Source organism: Ammospiza caudacuta, chromosome 1 (assembly GCF_027887145.1).
Source record: "Ammospiza caudacuta isolate bAmmCau1 chromosome 1, bAmmCau1.pri, whole genome shotgun sequence".
Classification (NCBI taxonomy): domain Eukaryota; kingdom Metazoa; phylum Chordata; class Aves; order Passeriformes; family Passerellidae; genus Ammospiza; species Ammospiza caudacuta.
In genome coordinates, this window is record NC_080593.1 from 80,706,336 (window position 1) to 80,720,716 (window position 14,381).

A 14,381-nucleotide genomic window follows, 5' to 3' on the forward strand; every position below is an offset into this window, starting at 1 on the left:
TATCACAAATTGAAGTGAGGCTGTCTACACAACAGTGCTAGAAAAATTAATTCACTCTGTCTAATTTAGCCTGCGTGAACAGGCTCGAAGCACAAAGGAAACTTCCACAGCCCTTCTCCTTACTGCCTGAAATGTCAGAGCCATTGAAGTGCCTCCTGTGCTGCTTTGCTCTGTGTCTCTTATTCCACTCACACTAACCCCACACCAACGTGCACTGAGGAGGAAACTGCCCATGGGACTGCACTCCATGGACTACTGCTTGCAGTATGAGCAAACCAAAGACAAAAAAATAAAAATCAATTCCTTTAGCAAGAATTCTCACTGCAGTAAAGTTCCTCTTACATTTTCCCCATAGTCCTGTCTTAGTTTTGGTGTCTACACAGCTGTCTCACTGAGCAATTCTACCATATAGTTAGACTGGGAGTGTTTTTACATTTTGTAATATTAATGTAATACTATTACTTATTTTTTCCCCCACCCAGGTAGCTCTATTCCTAAATAACCAGGCCTGGTTTTGGTTTGCCAAGTGTACGTTTTGATGTCCAGCATTTTCATCAGAAATTATGTTATTATTTACAAAAACACATTTATTCAGATTCCTAATGCACCCTTTTAATTCTGTAAAAACACTATCACAATGCTGATCTTTCTTTCCCTCCCTGCCTCCAAAACAGAGTTTAATCATTAAACTTTATTAGGCCAAAATTTACTGTCATGCTCATTCTTTCTACTCTTCCAAATGCATTTTGTTGGTAGCTTCAGACTGAGGGGAGATATGTGATGTTATCTCATTTTACAGCAGGGGAAGCTAGGAAGTCTAAGAGAATCCTAGTGGTAGGAGAGGATGGAGGACTTTCAAATCTTGGATAGCTGCTCTGTATGCTGAGGTACATTTTTTGGGGTTTTTTTTTATAATTTAGATGTGCTAAATAAACCCACTATCTACTAGGGTAACATTAGGCCAGCAGTTGGGGAATTGGGGAAAAAAAAAAAAAGGACAAAGAACTAGACTCCTCAAAAGAACAAGGTGAACACAGTAACAGGAAAAAGGAGTAAAATGTGATGTAGCATTTTCATACATTAAAAGCTTACAGGAGGGAAAACTCAGAAGGTAAACTTTCACATTTTTAGTCTCTTCCTGTGTATCTTTTTGAAAAACATAGTGAGGTTCAAGCTGCATAGCTGGTTAGTAACACATTTAAAGAAAAAGAAGAAATCAAGAGGATTAAAACCATCATACCTCAACTACATAGCCCAGATCTCGCACATAATCTCTCTCTGTCTCCACTAATTCCTGTAAGACATAGCTACAGTGGAAGGAAAAAGGTGAACAAATATTAAAAAATGAACTAGATTTTTCCAGAGGATTAATGGCATACAACTTTTTCAACATTTGCAGTCATATATGTTTGATAGACAGAACTGAAATGGAAGAATTAATGTACATTGGTTCTTAGCAAGATATTGCTTTGACTTTGAAACTGGACAAGGCTTGCTTCTGTTTATCTAAAGTCAGATGTTTAAAAAAACATGACATTAAAATTAAACACTGAACTATTGTTTAAAATAAAATGCTATTATGTCTTTGGTCTGGAGACTCTTAGCTATACGGACGGTTATTTCCACACACAAGTTTAAATAATTTGAAACCAGGCATGTTTTTATTCTACCATGGTAACAGTTTACTACTACAAAAAGAAATTAAGCATGGGTTGGAATAGAATGAAGGGAATGACCATTATTTTCAAGTCTAATAGACATTTGGACATTTAAAGATCAGCACCTTCCCAAATAAATGAGAGTGACAAGCAGCAGAAGTCAAATACAGGTATGACCAGAATTAAAAATCACAGATTGAATGTCACAGAGAAATGTGACCACATGCTTGACATATAATCCAAGTCCTCTCATTTTCAGACTAACAGCTTCTGCTGCCAGCTCAAAATAAGCATTAAAAAAAAAAAAAAGGAAAACTGAAAAAAACTGGTCTTACTGTCGTCTTTTTAAGGAGCTGGATTTCCTTTCCTCCATCTCATCTATGGGTGACGAGGAGGATAGAAGGGAGTTATCTGAAGGGTTGAAGGATGGACTGCTGCTGTCACCTTGATCTACCAACAAGGAACTTGGACGGTCCTCCAGAGCCTGGGAAGGTATTCCAGAGTCAGCAACAATGATTGATTTCTCCTTTATTCACAAGAGACATTGCAAGCTGATGAATAGCAATCTATGGGAGATCAATTACTTTTATGTCTCTTGGCAATGCAAGTCACAAGCCTCCAGGAAACCAGGCAACAATGTGGCTTTCCATGACAACTGAGCCTTTGAAGCATATTTGAGAAGCACATTTGAAATGACAGTCTTCCCTTCACACGAAAATAAAGGAGCTGAACTGGTTTGAGCAGCAATGGCTAAAAGTCGGACTCTCCTGCTCAGGATGCAAATACTTCTGTGGTGGGAGTGGCATAAACGTGTCCTCATAGCCAGGGATTAAAATGTATTTGTCATATTTGACTTCTGGCATTTACAAGTTACTTTCAACAATAAATGGGACAACTTTAAAGGAGATTTTTATGATGTTACATTTTTAACTCAAGAGAAGTGGTGTTCTCTGTCAGACGTTTTGGTTATCTTAATAAAAACCAAAATAGCATCTCTGTGAAGAAAATAATGACTTCTACACTGCCAATGTTGTTTATGAGCTTGTTCAGATCCTAGGAAAAAAGTCCCTGTATCCTCTTCTAGATACACTATCTCCTTGCATAGACTCCACAGGCTTCTGTTTGTATAAAAGATGAAGAAGCCATAGGAGGAAATAATATGAACATCTTCTATGAAGTATTCATTGGATTGTTTTAATTCAAGCCCATCATCTTGGATCAAGCTACAGCTATGTATCACATTTTCCTTGCATGTGACAGAGCCTTATTGCAAGGCACATTTACTTCACCAGGGTGGGGTTGAGCTATAATCTATTTTCTTTCCTCACAAAAAGTAAAAACCAATAATGATACTACTAGCCCAAAACCCAGGGGAAGCTGAACTTTGGCTAAACTGTGCAATGAGAACATCTCCTGCAAGGACTTTATGCATGGATCATTAAGTTCTACCCACTGCTAGGCAGCCTGAAAGACACATGGTGTTGTATGGACTACCTAACTTTCCATTTACAAAAGACTGTTGAATTTCCCCATAGATTACTTTGTATTCATCCTGCTGGTGTAAGAAAAGTAAAAAGCAAAGTTAATACCCAAGAGAGTACAGTAATTATTTTATGCAATAATGTAATTTTCTCTGAAAATTACATGAGAACAGAAAATAAGATTTCTAGGTCTGAAAGTTAAAGCTTCTTCAATTTACAATGAACCTGGAAAATATCAACCACATGGGGCTGCCATGCTGCAATTCTTTGCAGTTTTCACAAAGGCACTTCCTATTAAGCCCAAGAGGGGCTATGCTGCAAAAGCTGTATTTAAATGTTTTGAGGAAATCCAGAATTGCAGAGGGACCTCTTGAGACTATACAGTCCAATCTCAAATAGGGCTAGCCAGAGAAGTTTTTCCCAGACTGGGTCAAGCTGGATTTCGATTACAAAGGACCTTCCTGGAATTAGGCATATAATGAGAATCTTCAGAAACACGAAAACTTTAAAACGTGTCAATGACAATCTTCAGAAACACGGAAAATGTAAAACATAGAAAACTAAAAAAAGCTGACACAAATTCCTCCTACTTAATTTGTTAGCAAAGATGGAGGCGCTGACATGCAAAATGATCCCTTTACTCTCTTACTCATTTCTTCAGTATCATGTTGCCTGAAGAACGACCAGGTAACATAAATATTTCTGTCATTAGGGTTACCTGCTTTACTGCTAACCTCAAAAAATTTGCAATAAATTTAGTTTCAGGGATTCTTCTCATAAAGGTCTTTTAGTCTAAGACCCTGGGTCTTTGCATTAATTCTACTAATAAGAAATTTTATTTTGACAAACAGGACATACTTATTAGATTTTGCACCATTTCCTGTCTTCCTCTTATTTATTACTTTTTGCTCCTTTACATTGCCATTTACCTACTCAGCAAACGCTTTTTTACAAAAGAGAGTGTGTACAAAATGACCCCATACATCAACCCACAAAGCGACTTCTGAAACAGCAAATTTTACAAGTCAATGTAAAACATGCAGGTTTTCTTTGAATAGCAAGCTGGGACTTGAAGACACGAGTTGTTTAGACCTGTGCACCTGCTGGTCAGTCTCACCATTTTACTTTTGACGAGCTCTTCAATGGCACTGACGAGTTCTGCAGCACTGGGCGTCTCGGAGCTTGTCGGCCGCACCAGCAATCGAGAAGATGTCTGTGCAAGGACACAAAGGAAGGAGAATCCCAGAGTTAGCCCGGTTCTTGCCCAATGATCAAGAGACTTCGCTTCTCTGTCAGACAAAGGTACCTGACATGTACTGTCAGTGCCATATAGCACTAAGATCCTCCCTTCCAACCTGAGCAGTCGGAGTTGGAAGTTTCAAGTAAACCCCACAGAAGTTAAATGCTGGGATAAAAATTCCTGTTCCTACATGCAATAGAAGTTGAAGAAATATAATTGCTGATAATTCCTGGCAAATAGCTATGAAAATTGCCTCAGCTGACCCAATGAACAACAGTTTGTTAACCTATGTTGTTGCTGCTTAAACAAAGCAACAACTGAAGAACACTAAGAGAAATCAAGAAGACTTGAAATAAAGGAGGAAGCATTATTATGTTAAGAAAATATACACCAGTAACTCAGGGGCATTTACTTTTCTAAAAGAGCTGGAGTATATTGCCCAGATTCAGATGGGAAATTGAGCTCACCATTCCTTGTGCCATCCATTTTTCCCAATGGTATGTGTAGAGCACAGAAGATCTCTGGCCTCATAAGCTATAAAATGCCAGTTTATAGATACAACTGAAGGTAAAAGGTGTTCACAGTAAAGGATTCTGGGAGAAGGCCATTAAATTCAGCCTCAGTAATTTGCAAACAGAGTTGTTTGCATATTACATTTATCATTTAGTAACTGGAAAGTGGAAACAGGGTGTAATATGAACTGTACTTCATATTACGAACAGCACAGTGAGCATCATGCAGCACAGGGCAAGCTGTCCTGCAAACGTTTCCAACAAACCAGACAAAGAAACGGCACAAATAATGACTCAACACAAGAGGTTCTGTTCAAATCAAGCATGGGTGTAGCAAGACTCCCCATAAGTAAACACACATACAAAAAAAAAAAAAGAATACACAGATTTTAGGTAGTTTGCCTTGTATTTGCCTTATTTGGAAAGGAAAACAGGGGCTGGGTAAGCAAAGGAAATACAGATAACTTTAAACGGAAAGATAGGGGAACTGAGCCAAAGCAGAGACAGAACACAAGTCAACATAATGCTGCATCAGAATTTACAAAAAGAGAAAACAAAAAGCAAAAATAATTAGTTTCATATTAACACAGCTGATCTTGAAACTTTTAATACTGCTTATCCAAAAATTAAATGCAAACAACTTTTAAATTGCCACCAATTGCAAATCCATGACGTGCGCAATGATTCTGCTGAATGAAAGAATGCATTTAGTGTGCAGATGAGCTCTTAGGGGAGAAAATGGTTGTGTTATTTAGTGCTGTTAGACAAATCAGCATGGCCTAACACATGATGTTTGCATGCACACTAAAAACGGAGCAATCCCACAAGCTGGCCTGTCTTTTAGGCAATTTACATGCTCCTGACATCTGACTGTGGACCAGGTTTTCCACAGCTGTGCCTGCTTGTAGGTTTCCACTTTGGGTGCAGAGCTCAGCTTACTCTTAAAAAACAACTGTCAGTGTTGAAATCAGGTTCTGGTTATGGTCTCTTTTATTGCTCTGTTGGGGTATGTGGGATGTGAAATAAAACTTCAGAACTGTGATTTCCAGTGCCTGTGGTTATATCACATATAGTCTGAAAAAAGAAGGAGCTGCATACATAAAACTCCTTGGTGACTTTCCTGATGATGTACTCTGGGAACAGAACACATCCCTTGCCCAAAAAAGATGGAAAAGCTGGAGGGAGCAACTGAGCTCATGCAGGTATGAGGTGCTGCTAGGAGCCCACAGCAGGCTGGAAAGGAGAAACCCAGAAAACAGGGAGTTTTCAGCACTGAGCAGGAGCTCTGGAGAGGAAGAAATGCTGGCCGGGAGGCAGAGAGGAACGCCAAGCCTCTGAGGTCACAGAAAGGAGGAGACATTCCTTGAGATCTGGAGTAGCTGAGCAGCCCAAGAAACCACCCAGCATGGCAGGAATGTGAAGAAGGACTCCACCCAGAAGACAGACAACTGGGAACTTGTTTGCAAGCCTTTTATTAATCAGTAACTCTATCAAGAGAGCCAAATACCTTCTCCTGGGTAAAACTTTGCTCTGGCTTCTCACTTCTGTGTTCCAACAAAGCATTTACTTTAGGTGCTAGAAGTTGGTGGTGTGTGGACTTCAGGGAGGCACACAACCTCCCAGGATGCCCCATGAGGGGACCTTTTGCCTCCCACTATGAAGGGTAAATATTGCATAATAACAACATATTGCAGAAGAATCCCTATTTACACGCTTTGAAAAATTATGGAAATAATTTTGGTATAATTTTATATTAATAATTATGATATAATTTTAACTTTATAAAGTTTTAACTTCTCTGAAGTCTCTCTAAATGTAGTTTCACCTACTTTAAAAACTGCCCCAACATGCATTTACTGATGTGGGTGCATGTTAACCTTTTAACAAGTTGTGTTGGTTTTGGCTGGGGTACACCTAATTTTCTTCACAGCGGCTGGAATGGGGCAGCATTTTGGATTTGTGCTAAAAAAAGTGTTGATAACATGGAGATGTTTTTGTTATTGCTGAGCAGGGCTCACACAGAGCCAAGGCCTTTTCTGCTTTTTTGCACTGTCCTGCTGGTGAGGAAGCTGGGGCTGCTTGGGAGGAGACACCAAGGGGTCTCACCAGGACAGGTGACCCAAACTGAGCAAAGGGATATTCCAGACTATGTGACACCATGCTCAGTGTATAAAGTGGAAGGAAGGAGGGGACATTTGGAATGATGGTATTTGTCTTCCCAAGTCACTGTTACACCTGATGGGGGCCTGCTCCCCTGGCAATTGTTGAACACCTGCCTGACCATGGGAAGCAGTGAATTAATTCCTTGTTTAACTTTGCTTGTGTGCATGGCTTTTGCTTAACCTCAATCCACATGTTTTCTGTCTTTACTTGACCCATTCTCTCCCTGATCCCACTGGCAGGGGAGTATGCAAACAGCTGGGTGGTGCTTGGTGGCTGGCTGGGTTTAAACCACAACAGCAGTGAAAATAAAATTGGAGATGGAAAGGTACTTAGAGTCTTTCTCTACTGTAGTACAGGTCTGACTTTAAAACAGAAATATACAGACATTAGCTTACAAACATATCCCTTCACGTAAGTGTTCTTGCTATGTAAAGAAGTCTATAACCAAATTAATTTTTCTGTGGAAAACTTGTTATAATATTTGTATATCAGTTGTTTTCTGTCACTGAAGGAACAGGCAAATATGGCAGCTCATCAGCAAGAGCTTAGACATATTTTCACCAACATTATTTTCATCTTATTTCTAAATCTAAAACTGAGATTGTTTTAGCAAGATAACATTCTCTCAGCTTTGAAGGCTGCCTATTTTTGCTTGTTTCGTTTCAGGAATATTTCCCAATATATTAACTGTTCAACTTGTATGTTATACTTTGTCAAATCAGAAAGCCTGTAGGAATTGAATACATGCACATTATAAGAATTTTGACCCTACAAACAACAGCTTCAGGAAGGAGTAAGATTCCCACTGAAAGGCAGTGTTTTTAAAAGGAAAAAAAAAGAAAGAAAAAATAAATAAGATCCACTAAAGTTAAGAATAGCATCGGCACCACTGAGAACAGACAACAAGCAATCTCAGAATTCACTAACAATATTCAGTGCTGTAGATTACAATTTTACAAAATTAAAAATTTTAAGGAGCAAAATGGCAAGAAAACAATGCACATATTTGCTGCACAAGTCCCAGTTATTTCCATTTTAAACCCCTCTATTTCCAGACCTGATACTTGTCCCTTAAATGTCTGATCTCGGCTCAAAATTGAAATAAACTCTCTCACAATGTATGATCATCATAACATTAAAGAAAAACAGATCAAGATTTGCTTCATGCAGTTACTACCTACATCCAAAGTTTTACTACCGGTGCGAAATTTTTACCGTCAACTTTAATTGCCTTTGTTTGTGAAAAACAGATGGATTGTGTGCCAGTTTTGCCTGGAACAGAGTTAAATTTCTTCACAGTAGCTGGTATGGGGCCATGTTTTGGATTTGTGCTGGAAGCAGTGCTGATATCTCAGGGTTGTTTTAGCTATTGCTGAGCAGAGCTCACACAGCACCAACGCCTTTTTTATTTCTCACTCCACCCCACCAGCAATAAGAATTGGGGGGCACAAAGAGCTGGGAGGGGACAGAGTCAGGACAGCTGCCTCCTGATTGACCACAGGGAGATTCCAGACCATATGGCATCATCCTCAGCATATAAAGCTGGGGGGAAGAAAAAGGAAAGGGAGGACATTTGGAACAATGGCGTTTATCTTCCCAAGCCACAGCTACACGTGATGGAGCCCTGCTCTCCAGGAGCTGGCTGAACACCTGCTTGTCTATGGGAACTGGTGAATAAACTCCTTGCTCTGCCTTGCTTGTGTGCATGACTTTTGCTTTACCTATTAAACTACCTTTATTTCAACCCAAGAGTTTCTTCACTCTTTCCCTTTGATTCTCCCAAGGGATTCGCCTGATTCGGTGCCTGATTCGCCCCACAGTGTGTGGGGCTTAGCTGTTGCTGGGGTTAAGCCATGACAATTATTACCCTTATTTGGTAATTCCTTTCTCTTAGGCCTCCCCACCTTCCCTCTCCCTGCCCCCCCAAAAAAACCCAATAAAAACCAAGAAAAAGAAAAGGTATGATTATACAACAATTAGACTCTAATCATTAAATATGGCATCAGCCAAAGTGATGTAAACCATCCTATGAGCACACAAAGAGCTCATTTCCACATTTAAAGTGCTAGCAGAAACATTTCTACACTTGTACTTTTAAAATAGAGAAGGATTTAATTCATGCTCTCATCATAGAACACCCTTTTAAAGTTGTCTAGAGTGCAAAAGTGATTTCTTCTGTCCACCATGAAGCTGTATTACGTACACTTTTGAGACCTTTGGAAGAGAAGAAAGATTAGTGCAAGCAGAGGTTATCTCATCGTGCGAAGCCTCCCCCAGTCCTGCTCCTACCTTGTCATCCTGCGAGTCGGGCTGGAGCAGACTGTGCTGCTGGATTGCCATGGGAGGAGGCAGTGGCACAGCATCTGCTCCCTCTTCGCCTTCCTCCTCCCCGCAGCTCTGCATGCCTGAAGAGGATGACTTGGAGAGAGTGCCACTGCTCAGCCCCTCGTTCCGACCCCTCTGTAAACAACATCAAGATGTTCAAGCTCTGTTATCTCAGCAGCATGAAGCTTGTTATCACATGCTCATTTTAAGACTATTCTGTAGTTTCAGCCCTCTCCCAACAAGTCAAGATGCTCCTTCAAACACTCCTTAACAGAGGGGGAAAATGAAGATGCCAAAGACAGTTTTCAACGTCTGGTAAAAGCAAAAGAATTCAAATACTAAGAAAAAGACATTCAGCTGAAATTTACTACAGGAAAGTGTTATGAAAGCCATATTTGTTCTCCAAGTTCAGTTCTGCAAAGAGAAGTCTGTATCTCTCTGAAATATGTATCTTGCTCTGCTCTGTATCACAGCAAGACTTCTGGAGGACATAAAAAACTCTATTACAACATGAAATATTTAATCAATTATCCTTTCTGTCCTTCACAAGGAACTCTGATTTCAAGTACCCAAAGTTTAATGTACTGATCTCACAGAATAATTTATCTGCCTTTACAGGAAGACAGCATAGATGGTTACTTTTTTTTCCTGACTTTAGGGCACTGGCCTTAAATTTTTCCCCTCAGTCACAGAACTTTAGAATAACAGATACTGCCAAAACAATGTTACAACTGCAGCACAGAGGGTCTCTTTCTACAGCCTGTCAAGGTCAGAGGCCAGTATTCATTCCTAACCAACATCTCTCAATTCATCATGCTGCCAAGTCTTCTGTCTTCCCTTTCCTTACACTTACTGTGGATCTTCACTAGTGTTCCAAGTGTGTAGCAAAATATGTTGGGAGGAAGAAAAAAAAAGCAGCAATAAATAAAAAATTGGGCAACTCAGACCACTTTTCTGGACGGTTAAGTACCAAAACCAATAGTCAGAGTCAATCTAATAAAAGGGAATAACATGCACCCAGCTGTGCCCTTGGAACAATAACATCAGATTCATTTCAGCCTGAACCATGGGTTTGTAACAGAGAATTCGGCTCCTGTCTGCACCTAACTGGAGGCCAGCTTTGTTCATACAAGAGCCCCAGACTTGGAAGGAGAGGCAGATGTTTGTGGGAAGAAGGGAAGCCCTCAGTAGACATCCTTGGTGGTAAAATTTGGAACAGTTTACAACGTCCCTCTCTCCAATGAAAACTGCCATGCATATTATTTGACTAGTGGTCACTGGCCTGCATCGTAGAGCCAATAATTTTTCTGTGCTCTGACCCTTATGCAAGGTGCAGTTAGAGCTTTAAGCAGTTAAGCAGCTTTCCCTACACCTTCTCTCATCCCTCAACAAGAAAAGCAAAGGAAATACAAAATTACCTGGTTATTCCCAGACCTTGAAGCACCTTTACTCACATGTAAAGGTGAGTACTAATTAGCGTAAGAGAGTAAAGCCAAAGGACAACTTTTTATTCTCCAGTTTCTCTCTTTAAATTATAGGTGCTTCACAGAGCTTCACTAACACTCTCACAGGGCACAGACTGTCCCTGGTGCAGAGTACAGGGATCCAGGATGAGCACAGGGCACCTAACACTTTGCTCCTGACTGCTGGACAGTCAAGTGAGGAGACAACCTGCACCTGCCAACATTTATTTCTCTGGAAAACATACACACAAGTCTTGGGAAGCTGCCTCGAGCACTCACCTCTTCAACAGTTTCATCTTGTGGGGTCGCGGCGCTGTCGTCGGAGTCCTTCTGAGAGCCTGCATCGGCGCTCTTCCGCACCTCTCTGCTTTTCTTATGCTTGTGGGCCAGTTTTTTGACGTGCCCATCTGCTTTCCCACTGCTCAGGCGCCTCACAGGACTGGTGAGCCACTTCCTCAAGGTGTTGCCAGGGCGCTTGGGGCCCGGCGAGCTCTGGGCACCGATCATGTGCGGCTGAAGCGACGTTACGGAAGCGGGAGGGCTGGCGTCATTGCTGGAGACCGAAAGGGAGTCTGGAAAAAAGAACAAGGGGAGCACTTTAAAGCTGAAGGAAGTGAGAAACAAGGCAAATGGATGTATGTAATAATGGATAAGGAACTGAATTTATGGACAAATCAATGAGAATTTTTTTGAGGTAACCTGGCCTTTAATGACACTGCAGCTATAGGTGTTCATGGCCATCCACGCATAAGCACCACTGATGTGTTTAGAACAGCCAAGCTTCATTAAGTTGTTCCTGCCTCAACAATAATTTCTACTTCCCACTGCTGATACTTACTAGATAGTGAATTATACTTTCCATATGTCATGTAACTTTATGGGAAGATATGCTTGTTTTATCTTTTAATGTTTATTGCTTTGAGCAAAGATGAAGGGTAACAATTGCCTCAATGAGATAAGCACATCATTTTTCAAACACCAAATTTAATTACAAATGCTCCAATTACTTCCATTATTTATATATTTCTCCTACCCTTGGGATAGCGGGAAGAAGAAACCAGAAGACAGTTAAATGCTTGTCTTTTGCTTAAATTCCCTCTGAGTTTTGGCTTTGTTTGTTTCTTAAAAAGGCACATAGCAATGTTTAAAAGCCCACTTGCTGAAATCTCAAGATCAGCAGTAGTTCTCAGCATGACACACCTGAAGTTCTGTAATGGAACAAAGGATACACTTTTCTCAAGCCATAGTTTAATGTGCATGAGGTCAAAAACACTTTCCCACCAAGGTTCCTGTCACTTGACCAGGACTGTATACTTATGATGGACACCCACTGCTTAGCTGGTGTGAGACTAGATTTCTTTTCTTCCCATGCAGCACAATGTTGTTCCCCCCAGCAACTCTCTTTTCCTAAAAATACACTTTTCTGGGGGGGTGAAGTGGAGGCCTGGAAACATTCTTGTAGCACCACTCTTATAAATATTGTCTACCACTTGTGTGCTAGGAAGGCTATCCTAGGTTATTAAATATGGGAGTTTTTTCCTCCCTGTGTATGCACTTTTGCAGGCAGATAGTTTACATAAGGACGACATAAAAAATGTTTTGTTGAATGTTTCTACTGCTGGGAGTTCAATGCAGTGCTTGTGCTCCTTCTTGAAGCTTGACACAGATGTTCAGGTCACCTCTTCTGGCAGCTTTTCCCTAAGAGGTGTATTGCCAGTCTGACCAGAGATAGTTTGAATTTTCTGGAATCATATGGTCACATTGATGTAGTAATGCGCTTAATCATAAACATCCAAATGCTTGGATCCACACACAAATATGTGAGGCTGTTCCATTTCCAAGGAGCACTAAGTATAAATGATGGTTTCGAATGGAGATGGGGAAAGACACATAAAATGTGGATATAAAAAGATAGGACTTTTTATTTTTCCTTCATGTTCAAGCTGTTTCACAAAGGACACCCTCTCCTAGGAATCCAAAATGTGATCTATCATGCTGTTTACGAAAATGTTTCTCTGTTCCAGTAAAACCCATGGCATGTCACCATTCAGATACATCAGCTCGGATGCCAAGAACATTTGTAGCTTATACTGTATGAGCACACACATACTAATTGCTGTTAACCACCACTTTCATCATGTTTCCACAAAGCTGAAGATAAACAGACTTTATAAGGCATACTTTCAGTCTAACAAGCTAGCTGCTAACTCTTTAAACCAAGTCACACCTGCAGAATTATCCTCCTGTAGCTGTCGGGCACATGGGTAAGGAGAATTCATATGGCGCCATTAACCTGGCTTCAAGGCTTTAAGTGATGGGTATCAGCAAAAACGCAGCTGCAAAGCAACACTAGATGTCTTTGTCTCTAAATCTTGTGAGAGCGGTGCTAAGAACTGCTACATTATTTTCTTGCTGAAGTGGAAAGCATAAGGAAGAAATTAATTAACTATAACAATGGTTTTCAACTTTCAATCTGAGTATCCCTCAAGACACTGGGATTACTGCTTAAGGGTTCTCAGCACACATGCAAGAAAAGCAAGCCTCCTAGCCATCAGCATCCACATCATGAGAGATTTTTTACTTTATTAAAAAACCCCCGATCTGCTTATTAAAAAAATTCCAAACAAAACTCGCAACCATCTGCAATCTCTCCACAGGAATCCAAACAATCTCCTGTAAAACCTCTGTAAGAATTTAGTTTGACTGCTCTTTCACCAAACTTATCTTTACTGCATCATGCATTTTTAATTATTATCAGATGCCTTGTTTCAGAAATCACAGCAAAATCAGCTGATGGGTATTTCAATAAATAACCTTCTGCTACTCTGCTAGCGGACTACAGAAGATGAGAAAATCGTGGTGGTGTATTTGGTAAGTTTCTTAAAGACTAAGATTTCTTAAAGTTAACAAACTAAATGCCTTGTTTCCAAAACATCAAGCTTGAAGATGTTATAACTACTCAGCCAAATTTTTCTTTCATTTGTATATAGTTTTCCTCTCAATAACAGTTCATACAAAGTTCCTTCCACACAAATAAAATAGAGAACATTCACTCGTTTACATAAGAAGAAAAAATAAAGCCTTTGCAGAAGTCCACCATGTACTGTTTTGTATTTTTGTATCTGTTGCATTTCTTTCCTTTGCAATTATTTCTTTCTAACAAAAAGGCAGCATGGTGGTGCAGTAACTGATTGCATACAATTGACTTTTACATAAATGTGCCTATTCCTAAGCATGTAACATGCTTCCAGTTAATAAACCCCTTCTTTTTATAAAGTGTGTTCCACCTCCTCAGATTTTCACACATCCTTTTGACAAGCTACACTTAGCAAATACTGAATTTCTTGTAAAACCAAGCAGTGCAGGACAGAGGCCCTGAAACTGTGGAAGGCAACTATTTTTGTCTGACTGTACTTCTGCTGTACCACTCCAAACTCTTAACCCAAGTCAGCCAAGAGTTTGTGGGCAGCAGAAGGAAAAAGAGCACAGAGAAATAAGTAGACTGTGCTCAAGCAGAGAGGATCTAAGAGACAAAACAA

The 14,381-nt window shown here is 40.1% G+C and overlaps 1 protein-coding gene across 1 annotated transcript in view; it reads right to left on the reverse strand.

Annotated features, from left to right (window-relative positions):
• TRIO (trio Rho guanine nucleotide exchange factor) overlaps window positions 1-14,381 on the reverse strand; it is a 247,080-nt gene that overhangs the window by 23,978 nt on the left and 208,721 nt on the right. Inside the window, exons 35-39 of the mRNA XM_058811071.1 lie at window positions 11,122-11,414; window positions 9,344-9,514; window positions 4,257-4,352; window positions 1,994-2,142; window positions 1,241-1,307 (exon numbers count right to left, since the gene is read on the reverse strand). Of these exons, the coding sequence (XP_058667054.1) occupies window positions 1,241-1,307; window positions 1,994-2,142; window positions 4,257-4,352; window positions 9,344-9,514; window positions 11,122-11,414 (776 nt within the window). The remainder of the gene's footprint in view (window positions 1-1,240; window positions 1,308-1,993; window positions 2,143-4,256; window positions 4,353-9,343; window positions 9,515-11,121; window positions 11,415-14,381) is intronic.